Source organism: Stigmatopora nigra, chromosome 5 (assembly GCF_051989575.1).
Source record: "Stigmatopora nigra isolate UIUO_SnigA chromosome 5, RoL_Snig_1.1, whole genome shotgun sequence".
In the NCBI taxonomy this organism is placed as follows: domain Eukaryota; kingdom Metazoa; phylum Chordata; class Actinopteri; order Syngnathiformes; family Syngnathidae; genus Stigmatopora; species Stigmatopora nigra.
The window spans coordinates 6,655,936-6,668,782 of NC_135512.1; the positions used below are offsets into that span (position 1 = coordinate 6,655,936).

At 40.1% G+C, this 12,847-nt stretch overlaps 2 protein-coding genes across 3 annotated transcripts; one reads left to right on the forward strand and one right to left on the reverse strand.

Annotated features, from left to right (window-relative positions):
- Positions 1–246: 246 nt before the first annotated feature.
- Positions 247–6,233, reverse strand: dmap1 (DNA methyltransferase 1 associated protein 1). Its single transcript, XM_077716381.1, has 10 exons — positions 5,616–6,233; positions 5,371–5,462; positions 4,664–4,859; positions 4,433–4,591; positions 3,632–3,799; positions 3,353–3,538; positions 3,123–3,194; positions 2,349–2,421; positions 1,477–1,817; positions 247–855 (listed from the first exon to the last, which is right to left on the reverse strand). The coding sequence occupies exons 1-10, from the start codon at positions 5,709–5,711 to the stop codon at positions 796–798; spliced, it is 1,443 nt and encodes a 480-aa protein (XP_077572507.1). The 5' UTR covers positions 5,712–6,233; the 3' UTR covers positions 247–795.
- A 180-nt stretch (positions 6,234–6,413) lies between these two features.
- hnrnpm (heterogeneous nuclear ribonucleoprotein M) lies at positions 6,414–12,745 on the forward strand. 2 transcript variants are annotated; one of them, XM_077716378.1, is made up of 16 exons: positions 6,414–6,633; positions 7,403–7,584; positions 9,019–9,071; positions 9,752–9,759; positions 9,854–9,947; positions 10,026–10,256; positions 10,335–10,488; positions 10,599–10,648; positions 10,733–10,790; positions 10,875–10,979; positions 11,056–11,100; positions 11,198–11,266; positions 11,342–11,440; positions 11,512–12,098; positions 12,187–12,238; positions 12,342–12,745. In XM_077716378.1, the coding sequence occupies exons 1-16, from the start codon at positions 6,563–6,565 to the stop codon at positions 12,503–12,505; spliced, it is 2,022 nt and encodes a 673-aa protein (XP_077572504.1). In that variant the 5' UTR covers positions 6,414–6,562; the 3' UTR covers positions 12,506–12,745. The 2 variants fall into 2 exon arrangements, with proteins under 2 accessions (XP_077572504.1, XP_077572503.1); XM_077716377.1 differs by lacking the exon at positions 6,414–6,633 and having other exon boundaries at positions 7,434–9,759; positions 10,875–10,970.
- The last annotated feature ends 102 nt before the right edge of the window (positions 12,746–12,847 follow it).

Consider the following 12,847-nt stretch of genomic DNA (forward strand, 5'->3'; position numbering starts at 1 on the left):
TAGCAGAATTATCAGGAGGGACACTAATTACGATCCCATGACTGTGCCAACATACTGATCGGTGCTTAATTATTGCAGTAATGAAGTCGTTAGTTGTCACTTAATGTAAATGACACATAAAGTGAGGATGTAATGAGTCTACATTCTCCCTCGCAAATGCGTATTCAAAAGTGATTTTCATCGCATTCAAGTAAAAGGTGCCTGAAATGTGAAAGGTACATAGATTTAACACACATGGGCACAAAGTGAAAAAGAATAATAAGGTTTATTGAAACATAGACTCAAGTATCATCAAGGTCACTGGAGTACAAAAGAGAAATTAGACCAAACAAAAGGTAGCAGAGCTACTTAGAACTACAACAGTAGAGAGAAGAAAGAAAGAAAAAACATCTCCAGTCTACATTACAGCATTAGTGGGCTACCAAAACATGTTTCGGGCCTCTTACAACCCACGTTCCTCTTTCATTTCAATTACCAGGTCATTCCCATCTTCTTCCCCATGTCGCCATTAGCTCAGCCTGGCAATTTACAGTTGATCTTGCCTCATCTAAAGCCCAACGTCGGTAAAACAGGGGAGAAAGTAGTAATGGAATGAAATGTCACTCAGTCGTCGCCTTTGTCCCAATGATGCTGAGCAGCCTGAGCTCAGATGGGTCAGGGTGCTGCCATTAGTAGCTGAGATGTTGCGTTTTCCAATCTGTGTGTGTGTGTGGCAACCTGCTCTGCTGTGTCTCGATGCCGTCACGTTTTCTTAAGGTGAGTCCTTGTTCCCGTTCCCATATCGTCGAGTTCTCATCAAGGCTTCTTTACCTTCTTCACTGATGAAGAGCTGGATGCCGATTCTCGCCTTTTGCGCTGGAATGTGAAAAAATGACACAATCTTGTCAAATCCATTTAAGAAAATCTCTAATTGATTATCCCTTCAACATATGTCATTTCCATTTGTGGATCAGCTTTGTTTTTATTGGGCCCTTATCTGAAAGAATTATCTTCAGCCTTGCGATTGGTCCAAGAAAAAGCACGCAAAAATATATATATATATATAATTAAATCAAGGTATTACCAAAAATATTTGTTTATATTATAGATAGAGGGGGGAAATCATCACACTTGAGAAAATTGCTGTAGAAAAATAATTTCAGTAATATTTAAATATATATATATATATATATATATATATATATATATATATATATATATATATATATATATATATATATATATATATATATATATATATATATATATATATATATATATATGTTTTAATAATGGATGTGCACATACCACTGTAATGTGTTCTTTTTATTGGTGTTTGTGGACTAGACTTTGAAACTACACACGTTTATCATGCAAGTAAGTTTCAATTTTAATTGCACATTCTGCTCATTTATTCAAGTTTCCCACATCATGCATTTTTCATCGCAATTTAAAAAAATATATATTTTCTTAAGTACAGACAGCCAACTAACTCACCGAATTGGGCGTCAGTGGAGCTCCAACCACATCAATGATCTGCTCCTTGGCTTCAATCTTAATGTCATCAGTGCCGGGCCACGCCTGGGCTTCTCCCACCGGAGTCGATGCCGTCATGCTATTGGCGCCGCCGGGTTCCATGACTTGCGACGCAGACGTGGCCATCATGCCGCACGCCCCTCCGTTGCCGGCCTTCAGCAGAGCTTCGTAGCGGTGGCGCAACATCTGTTGTTCGTACTCACAATTGCTGTGCGCCTGCTTCAGCTCGTAAAGAAGCACCAGGTCGCTTCGCAGCTCGTTGAACGTCTGCACAATTTCTTCTGTCGGCATTGGATTATGATCTATGGTAGGAAAACAAATCTGTTCAAAAATAGTTCAATCAAACCTAACAAGGCCAAAAACAAACTAGAAATACAGTATGTGGAATGGCTCCAGACATGTCACATCTATTCCAGGTGTGGGCAAGGGCTACTTTAAATATTTAAAAAGTGAACAGATGGGTTAGGTCAGGGCTGATGCTCATAGTTGACTGGGATAGCCTCTAGCACCCCCGCGACCATTGTGAGGATAAGCAGTTTGGAAAATGAACGAATTAATATAGTGTGTTACTAAAACTACCCTACATGCTTATGATCATGATAAAAAAATGAAATATTTAAATATGTACATAAAACAGTTCACTAATGTCCCCATTTTCAAAAAATACAGGAGCTGTGACCATGTAAATGCTCCGTGAACAATAATCTACATCAGATACTATAAACTTTGAGTGAAAATTCATCTATTTGGTTTTTCCATGTTAAAAGGAAAACATTTAAGTACAGTGTAGTGTTACTGTTGCAATTGAGGAGTTCTATAAGATTTGCACTCACCCACTCCTTGATCCACCAGGATCTGCTCAATTGCCTTGATCTTCTTCTGGCCCACAGAGCCGGGCAGTTTCATCTTAAATCAGACAACAAAACAGAGCGTCAGGGAAAAACACACACACACAGAGATGTGATTTAAGGTAGGCAAGGCATATGATGATAAACAAATCCGACTTTTTAATTCGTATGAAATGCACTTCAGCGGGTCAGATCAAAACGTCTTCATTCACTGAACTCGATCTGACTGATTAGCAGGGTTGGAAATCCACTACATAGTTGGGCTAATGCATTTCCCATCGAGAGCAGCGCCTCCTCATCAGTTTTGATGATGAATCAGGCACCACCATCGCTGGCTTTTACAAATACCATCATGTCAACAGCAGAATTAATCATTAGGGTGCTAATGAGGGATAGCGAGCAGAAGTCAAACATTTTGGTTCAAGTCTCATGTAATTCTATATCTTGCTTGAAATCTTTCCGCAAAATAAACCACTATAAAACATGGCCTACAAGAAAGTTAGACACAAGTTACTGTACACAAGACGACAAGCCAAGAAAATATAAACTGTTGGAACTATTATAGTCATTTCTTATACAGCGGCACACCAGACAAACAGATGTACTTTACAAATAAAGTATTTTTTTTGTATTAATTCTAATGACGGTAAATAAAACTGCATAAAAAAAGAAAAAACACATTTCCAAGACTGAGAAAGTGTGAGAAATGATGATATTATCATGAATAAAGGTTGTGTTTGTTTAAATTTGGATACTCACCCTCTGGCTGCGAAGTGTAACTCCAGAAGATTTAAAGTCTGGGAATTTGATACCTGCTGTTTCTGGCACAGCCTAAAAAGTGGAGAAAAAAAACAAGAAAATAAATATCAGGCTCATCTTGCTATTCAAATGTAGTCACAGACTAAGTGGTAGAATATAATATTATCCGTATTCTTTCCAGTAGTTGTTCAATAGAGTATGTTTTTAAGTGTTTGTGCTCGAGTGCTCACCGGTTTCTCTGTTTCTCTCTTTTGCGGCAGTTTCTTTTTGGAAACTCTCTTTTCGGCTCGTCTCAACTCTGTGGTGGTGTCGGCAGCTTTTATGAGCTTCTGCAGATCTTGAGCGTTCTTTTCCCGTTCCTTCTTCCTGGTCTCAATCTTTCTCAGCTCCTGAATCAGATACTCTTCTTCTGCCACCTGTAGGTAAAACAGAAGACATACAAGTAAATATTGGAAGAATGATTATATACATAGAAGACAAACATATACATAAAAAGCAACGTTTTTTACTTGTTCAGGTGTGCGATTGAAGAGCTTGTCCAGCTGCTCTTTGCGTCGTCTTTCATGACCAGCGTCAAAGATGTAGATCTTGGGCTCAGTCCCTGAAGGTGCCCGGACCTTGGTCAGCTTGCCACAAATGGTATAGTAACGCTCTTTGAGGTCTTCCACGGACCGTTTCTGAAAGCATGACGAGAGATTCACTGACTTTATTTCAGAAAATTCAATTAGCCATAATCTTTCTGCTCTAAATCTGTAACCTTCAGTCCTTCGGCAGCCTGATGCTGGGACGAATTATGCTACTGAAAAATTGCATTTACTTATAATTAACCAAGTGTCTATTTACTTTTTTTTGCATTATTTTCTGATTATTGCGGAGGCCATTTACAAACTTTTTTGTATTTATTTTTGAGAATGTAGCCGAAGCTATCACTTAGGATAGTGAAATTTCCGTTCAATAAAACGATACTACACACAATTTACTATATCACAGCTGGGTTATCATTATTTGAGATCACTAGAAACATTTTAACTCGAATATCTTATGGCTAAAACTTGAATACATATTTGATTGATGTTAATGTGAAGAATTGCCATACACTGTTATTGGTGCAGAAAAAAAATAAATCATTATATGTTCTATTTCTTAGCGATTATGACACAACTACTCAATATAAGAATGAAAAACAACCTTCCTGTGAATTGTATTTGCAGGTTGAAAAGCGGAAAAAGTCCAGATTTTTTTTTTCTTTGGACTGGCCTTTTGTTCACATACGGAAAAAACGTTCATAAAGAATAAGGTGAAGTAATTACTCTGTACTGCTGGTGATCATAGCGGTCGTGGACGACCACAAAACGCAGGTCGAAGCGTTTACACAAATCGAACAGGTGATCTGTCTCTGCTTTAGTCCAGCCATCGTCATGGAGATGCAGTTGGTACTCCTGCTCAGAGTACACAGGTACCTGCACCGTCTAACCAAGGAAACAGGAGAAAGAACTTGTAATTAGTGGTAAAAGTGAGTGAGCGATGAGTTTCATTCCCACCTTGTTGAAGCGAGCAAAAGGGTAGTCTTTTCCCTCCTCTGCCACCCGTCGCCAGTGGTGGAATATGGCGCCATCTCTTCGAGCTGGATTACTGAAAGACATCCACTTCCAGGGTCGAACCTTTTTACAGCCCAACTTGGCTTTGACTGTCCTGTAGCCCTGGGTGGTGTCACTTGGAAGGAGTGGGGGTGCATCTCTGGGGATTGACGAGAAATAAACTGTAAACTTATTTCAATTCAAACTTTTTAAGAAAGGCATTCTTATTCCACCTCCAACTTTAAGGGCAAAAAACAATTCATTCTGAATCCAACACAATTCTGTCTTTCTTTTTTTTAAGGTTACATGCATTCAACAAAAAGTATTCATTCATTCATTTTATGGACCACTTATCTTCACATGGGTCACGAGGGGTGCTGGACCCTATCCTAGCTGACTCTGGTTGCCAGCCAATTGCAGGGCACGCTCATACTCATACCTAGGACCAATTTAGTGTGTTCAACAAGCCTATTCTGGATGTTTTTAGAATGTGGGGGAAAACAGAGCACCTAGAGAAAACCCACACAAGCCTGGGGCGAAGATGCAAACTCCACACAGCAGGACTGACCCGGGATTGAACCCAGGACCCCAAAATTGAGAGGCAAAAGCACTAACCACTCGGCCACCGAGCCACACCAAAAGTATTAAGTGAAAAATACAATAATACATACTTTTTATCCGAATACAGCAGGGCATAAACTTCTCTGTGCATTCCCTCTGGCCTCTTGAAGGTCAAGGTTTCATTAGTTTTCTTGGATTTTTTCTGGGATAGACAGATCATCGATTAATTGCCTTAAAGCACACCATAAACACAATGTATGATGGAGGATTTTTTTAAAATAGAAAAGTATGTTTACCTCATACTTTACATCAATTCAAAAGAATGCAAACACATAAGTAGTATTGTATCTCTCACCTTGTCGGAATTGATGAGGTCCTTCTTACTGATCGGGGCATCGTTATCCCCTCCAGTCAACTCCAAAATGTCCCTCACATCAGCACCGGTAGTCATGATGGGAATCCTATCAACTGACACCTCGCAGTACTTAGAAATACAAGATTCCCGTGAAGTAGCGCTTGTGCATAGAGTTCTACAGAACACATTGATCACTACGCGCTAAAGCTAACACCGCCATTTCTACTTATTTCTCTACATAAACGCGCAAAACCACGAGGCGGGGAAAATTAGGTTTAAGTACATTTTAGGTGGTTAAATGCGATTGTATTGTAACAATTGCAATCTTTTGGTTTAGTATTCCTTGCTATTGTTCTGTTTAGCTAACATTTAGGTACTATTTCCGGCTCCACCGTTGACGTCTGCATCGTTGTTTACGTTGCCTGTTTTCTATAGCGCCACCAAGTGGAGGGAAATGTTTTGTCGATCCTTAATTCAACAGTCATCAATTGACAGTAGATTTCCCATATAACAAGATTTTTGTGCGCCAATAAAATAAACGCCGTCGCTTTTTCGGCCATTCTAAATTGGGCAGCACAACAACATATACTTTGAAAGATCTATTTTACACATTTGGATTGTCATAAACCTCAGCAGCGCAGTAAAATATTTAGGCGTCAATAGATAAGCAAATACTAACCGAACAAATTAATAGTGTTAATAAAATATTTTTGTTTGACTTTTTAAAACTGTCAAGTGTTTTATTTTCAAGGAAAATTACGGAAGTGAATGTGGCTTCCACGTTCATTTTCAAAATTCGACATCCGCCCTTGTCGGATTTTTTCATCCGCCATTTTCAGGAGGTGATACGCAATTCAGTCATCGAAACTCAACCGCTGTCTTCTGAATTTTATTTTTTTGTAGAATTTCACCGTCTTCATTAGTATTTGGGTGAATCAACCGACATTATGTCTAACGAGCAGAGCGAGAACATTTCTGTAAAGGCTGAGCCCTTGGAACAGACGCCCCAGCAACAAGGGTAATGCCATCTGCTGCCTTTCTTTGTTAGCGCTAGCATACCGGCTAACGAAGCACACGATTATGACGATTTGGGACATCATGGAAACATCATACTAATTTTAATGCTTGCATAGTGAGCCTAGTGTATTGAACATTCCCTGCCATTTTCACGCAACTATGTTAGTCTATTTCTTGTCTCTATCTTTAATCATTCTATTTGCTAATGGCGTGCAGCCATTTTATGCTTGAATGCTAACCGACGACGCGCAAGAAAGGTTTTTTTAAAATATATTTCCCTTGGGGTAAAAGTATTACAATTTCAAAGGGATGTATTTTTACCACCATATTGTATTAATAGATTTCAGTCTTTGTTGCGTCATAATTGACTCTGGAGGCTGCGTTGTAAAGGATAAGTCAATTAACAATAATCTCGATCTTAGAAGAGTATTCTATGAAAATAAAATAAAAATGCCAGTAACTTGAATTGAATTATCAGGTGTTGGGGTCAAAATTACATGTTTTAGTAAGCAGCCCTTGTGTGTACTCTAAATTTAAGATTTGTTAACAAATGTAAATTTGTGCTAACTTAAAATTGATCTAACTTCAAATGTTAAAAATGTGTACGCTGGCAGCAGCATAGTTTTCCTTCAAAACCTGCTAGTGTAATAGTTCTGTTCAGTCAAGTTATTTACATTGTCCAGTGGAAAGTATCATTTTATCCTGTGTCTAATTGTACACTTGGGGGCAAAAGTAATTGAAGTAGTTTTTGTTTACTGTTGTTTCCACAGAGAAATGAATGGGAAGAGCAAGAACGAGAGCAGTTCTAGCAGGAAGGAGAGACCCCAGAAAAGAGGTGGTGGGGGACGTTTTGAACCTTATGGAAACGTCAACAAGAGATACCGGGTGTTTGTCAGCAATATCCCCTATGATGTGAAATGGCAAACCCTGAAAGACCTCATGAAAGACAAAGGTAAGATTTTTAAGATAAGAAGTTTGATTCAGTCCATGAGATTGAAATGGATAGTGGGAGTTTGGGCTTTTTGATTGGATTACTAGAGCTCTTTTAAGGGCTTTGGATTTTTCAGTTGCACATCCTTTTTGGAGAACTTGGTTCGTGGTTTGGAGAGTGTCCCAATTGTATTTCAGTGGTCATCTAATGATTTGTCATAGGCTAGCACTGAGGCTGTCCTCGTGGAGATTGGCCAGAAAGACCATTTCTATTGGATTTTTTTTTTGACTGAAAAAAACGATTAGTGGCTTTTTTTGAGATGCGTGTTTAAATCTTGATGTCACATTATAGATCAGTAATAGCCAATGGCATGTGCTAAATGAGATTTAAGTTAACGTGAGTGACAGAAAATCTGTCTTGATCACTTTTGTCTCTATGCAATAAAGTTTAATGTGAGTGTTCACATATTTTTTGACCTCCAAATTCTTGAAAATTGAATAGCCTGAAAACAATCTTGGAATTCCCTCACCAATGTATACTTTTGACTTTGGACTGAGTATTTTTCCACCCCTCCCTTTTCATTATTTTAAGTGACCTTGAATATTTAAAGAAGCATGTTCTGAAATGCTTTTTGTGGGCTAGTTTAGAAGGTCTAACTAGTATTATTTGACTGTGGAGTTACATTTTATGTTCTTCTTTTAGGTGTGTGCCCATGACAAGCAAAATGTTTTCTCAGCAGGTCTCCAAGTTGTGCCCCCCAAAAAAGATGTGTTAGGATTGTTTGGGGTACAGGTCTACAAAATGAAACAACTTCTTACTTCCTACTGTCCTTGTTTTTAGAGGTTTGGTCCATTTGTTGAACTAGGCCAATATTAGAAGTGAGCGCATGGCTGTGGTCGACGCTGAATCTAAATTGTAGTTACTAAACAGTGCTCAAAGAAATCCACTTTTAAGAGACTATTCTTCCCACTTATGTCATTACTCTTAACTGAGGCGATGGTTAGTAGACATTTCTAGGTTCCCCCACTCGGCTGTTTGACAAAGGTATTCATGCCTTGACCTGAGGTTTTCAAGGGTGTCTCAGTGCACACAGGTTAGCAATGAAGTGAAGTGAAGGTTTTGAACAGGGTTTGCAGACTTTCAAACCTTTTGTTAATCCTCAAGTCGTTGTTTCATTTCCTAATGGGAAGATTTCTGGCAAAAAAAAAAACCTGTATAGCCTTTGGTGCTTGGGAAGAATCCCTTTACAAGGACAGGGTAAGAGTACATTTGTTTGAAAGAAAAAGTTTGCCTTTTGTAGACCTGTACCATCTTGTGCTGCGACCGAGGTGCTGGAAAAAGGCTCGGGACTGCAAGTCTGAGCTCACCGGCCGCCTTTGTTGTTTCCACTCTAAACCCCAATTGTTCTCTCGGCTTCTCTCCCTTGGTGTGTGTCGTCTGGGATCTGATTTGTAGTGGGTGAGGTAACGTACGTGGAACACTTAATGGACGCAGAAGGCAAATCAAGGGTAAGTGCAAATATATACAAATACACCATTTTTGAACTGTCCTTGACAAACTAGCATTTGTCAGCTTTAGTTTCTCTTTTTTTTTTTTTATTGTTGGGCAATTGTCAGCTTCTGAAAACTGACGGCGCGGGTGAGATTGTGACCCGTCGGAGGCGTGTCTTTTGTGGTGTCACCTGTGACCTACTCGCGGGGGTTACTTTAGAGTTGATGCTCTTTAAGGACTTCAGCTTTTTTCCTTTAGCTCTGAGATAGCTATACGCTCAAACATTACATACTCTGTTGCTGGAATTTCTTCTAATGACCTTTAGAAGGTGTAGTCTGCAAGTGGTGGTCCGAGGTCCTAATGATGGTTGTTCAATCCAAAAATGTGTTTAGAACGAAGAACATACCTTCTGGAATAGTAAACTCCAATATTTCAGTACTGAGGAATCCAATTTCACGGTGGATTTCCTCTTTTGGTGTTGGAGAGAGAAAAAAAATAAGCAGGTGCCTGCTTTGTTAATCGCGGGGGATTTAAGTTATTGAAAAGTTGTGGCACTTGTTGTGGCCAGGGATGTATGATTTGATGTGCATGATTTTCATTTTGTGTTCAATATTTTGTGAAATGTAGTCTATTGTCATTTTTCTAACTTGGATCACGTTTCTATTCTGGGTTGGTCTGTGGTCTTCAATCAACAAAGGGTTGTGCGTAAGTAAACTCTTTTGGTCTCTGACCTTAATCTGCCATTGTTTCTGACATGTAATTGGCCATTGTGGTAATCATTTCTTATTTTGGTCTCTAGTGTGGTGGAATTTAGGACTGAGGAATTAATGAAGAAAGCAGTGGAGAAGGTCAACAAGCACAACCTCAATGGCCGTCCCCTGAAAGTGAAAGAGGTAGGCCACAACCACTATGTACACATATGAAGACCCTTCCCTAAATTGAGCATTTTTGATATATATATATTTTTTTAGGATCCTGACGGTGTGATCGCTCAACGGGAAATCAGCAAGGGACATGGGGGTGGAGGGCCCCATGGTGGCATGGGTGGAATGGATCGCATGAACATGGATAGAATGGGGCCTGGGATAAATGGCCCTATGATCAATATCCCACCCAGTTTGATGAACAATGCCAATATTCCCATGGAGATCATCCACGGTCTTCAAGCAGGGAGAATTGGCAACACTGTTTTTGTTGCAAATGTGAGACTTCTTTTGATGATGAAAACTAGATAAGATAACGGCATTGGCGCAATTTCTAACTGTTTAATCTGCTTTCAGCTTGACTACAAAGTGGGATGGAAGAAGCTTAAAGAGGTGTTCAGCATGGCCGGTTTAGTCGTGAGATCTGACATCCTTGAAGACAAGGAAGGCAAGAGCAGAGGGATGGGAACTGTGACATTTGACATGCCCATTGAAGCCGTTCAAGCTGTCTGTATCCTTCCTTACAAAACGGACTGTAATGGAGTTGTTGAGATCTTTTCATCCAAGTTGCAAAAAGTCTGGTGTAGCACAATTCTCCTACTTTCCTTAATCATTTCAAAGCCATGTTTAATGGACAGTTGTTATTCAACCGAATCATGCATGTAAAACTGGTAGGCTGACAAATTACACTCTTCTTTACAATTTGTCTACTTTTACAAGTATACATTTTTATATTGTTTTTGTTTTTCTCAAAGGATGAGAAGTCCATGCCCAAAGACTTTGTGCCACCTGACAGAGGTCCTTCTCTTCCACGTGAGTCTAAAATAATTACATGAAAGATTAAATGATTTTTCCTTTTCTGTCATAAACAAGGCTTTTCTTCTCTTTTTTTCCCAGGTGGCCTGAGTGGCATTGGTTTGGGGTTGGGACCTGGTGGCCAGCCTATAGACGCTACTCAGCTTAATAGAGGCGCAGCTGGAATGGGAAACATGGGTATTGGAGGTTATTATCTTCATTTTTATGATTTGGAAAAAAAAAGAAAATACATTTGAGTGCTCATTGGTGTCTGTTTTGACAGGAATGGATGGAATGGGCTTTGGCAACATGGGAAATCGTATGGGTGGTATGTACAAAAATTCAACCTATGTATGGGTGTTCTTGTCTACGCAACATTTTTTTTCCTGCTTGCTTATGTACTGTGTTTTGTGGTGGATGTTTAGGTATGGACAATTTTGGTGGAATGAACAACATGGATCGCTTTAGCTCTTCTGGAATGGGCAGAATGAATGGTAAGTAGAAGCTCCATACAAGGAAACATGTAAGGCTTGCTGAATCTCCAATGGTTGTATTTAATGTTTTATCAGATATGGACCGGGGTATTGGTGGCGGTGGCTTTGACCGGGACTTTGGTCGAAATGAAATGGGCATGACTCGCAATAATTTTGGAGATTCCTTCGATCGAGGTATGACATTTTCTTGGAGTCTCTACAATGTACCATAGACCGGAAGGCACACATTTGTTTCTCTTATTCAGGAAATTCAATGGGTATGGACCGCATGAATTCTGGAATGGAGCGTCTTGGAGGAAACATGGATAGGGTTGGAGGGATGGATCGAATGGGCATGGACAGGATGGACCGCGTGGCCGACCTGGACCGGATGGGCTCTGGCTTTGACAGGCTGGGTACCACCGGGATGGATAGGCTGGGTCCTAGCATGGACAGGCTTGGGAGCGGCCTAGACCGTATAAGCTCCACCATGGATCGTCTCGGCCCGACTGGGTTCGATCGATTGGGGCCGTCTAATCTGGATCGCATGGGTTCCGGTCTGGAATTCGGCACCCCAATGGGCATGGATCGCGTGGGCAACGCTGGGCTCGACCGAATGTCCAGCAATTTTGACCGCATGGGCTCGGCTGGAGGTCTTGACCGCTTCCCATCCGGCGGCCTCGATCGTATGAGCTCTGGAATGGATCGAATGGGATCTGGTGGTGTTGGTGCTCAGTTTGATCGTTCTTCAGACCTGGATCGTGGCTTCGGTGGCAATTCTTTTGGAGGAGCAGGAGGCCCTGGAAGTGGAGCAGGGAATGCCAGAAAGGGTTGTCAAATCTTTGTCCGCAACGTACGTTTCTTATCTTCTGTTCAAGATACCGGTATAACCTAGCATTCTCTTATTGTTTGATTAACCCTTCCTGGTTTGTTTCTTATAGCTTCCATTTGACTTCACCTGGAAAATGCTCAAGGATACCTTCAATACATGCGGTAAGGTTGATGACATTTGTTTGGAAAGACATGAATCACTGGGAAATATTTTAATTTCTCTGAGAAAGAACGTTCAAATGTTTACGTGTGGATTTCATTTCAGGCATGGTGCAGTATGCTGATATCAAGATGGAGAATGGAAAATCCAAGGGTTGTGGCGTAGTGCGCTTCGACAACCCAGAAACTGCAGATCGTGCATGTCGCACCATGAATGGCTATCGTCTGAATGGAAGGGAAATTGATGTTAGAATTGATAGGAATGCATAGATTGATTAGAGCAGTAAGCATTGAGTTGCAGATAGATTTTCATGGCCCTCTGGTCTGAAGCATCATAGAATTTCTTCACTCACTTGGTTTAGCATTTGTCAAATTGTCATAGTGAAACTGTTTTAGTTAACAATTTTTAGTTTGTAAATGTTACTTTTTTTAGACATAAGTTTATGTTCTGTCTGTATCTGACCTCTTTGATCCACAAAGTGTTTTGATAATAAACAGTTTGGCTGGTTATCTTGTGATTGAATATAGTTCTGGAGTCACGTTACCCAAATAGGTTTCCTTCCTTCCACATTCACCTTTTCAGGTCCAAGGCTTGTTTTGGGTGAACCCCAT

Bases quoted from the DNA above. Each gene is read 5' to 3' on its own strand.
- dmap1 (XM_077716381.1), bottom strand. From the start codon at position 5,711: ATGACTACCGGTGCTGATGTGAGGGACATTTTGGAGTTGACTGGAGGG. The intron at 2,422-3,122 runs GTGAGTATCCAA...GTCTGATTTAAG, and splicing joins TTACACTTCGCAGCCAGAGG to ATGAAACTGCCCGGCTCTGT. The intron at 856-1,476 runs GTGAGTTAGTTG...TTCACATTCCAG, and splicing joins CTCCACTGACGCCCAATTCG to CGCAAAAGGCGAGAATCGGC.
- hnrnpm (XM_077716378.1), top strand. From the start codon at position 6,563: ATGTCTAACGAGCAGAGCGAGAACATTTCTGTAAAGGCTGAGCCCTTG. The intron at 9,948-10,025 runs GTAGGCCACAAC...ATATTTTTTTAG, and splicing joins GTCCCCTGAAAGTGAAAGAG to GATCCTGACGGTGTGATCGC. The intron at 12,239-12,341 runs GTAAGGTTGATG...ATTTCATTTCAG, and splicing joins GGATACCTTCAATACATGCG to GCATGGTGCAGTATGCTGAT.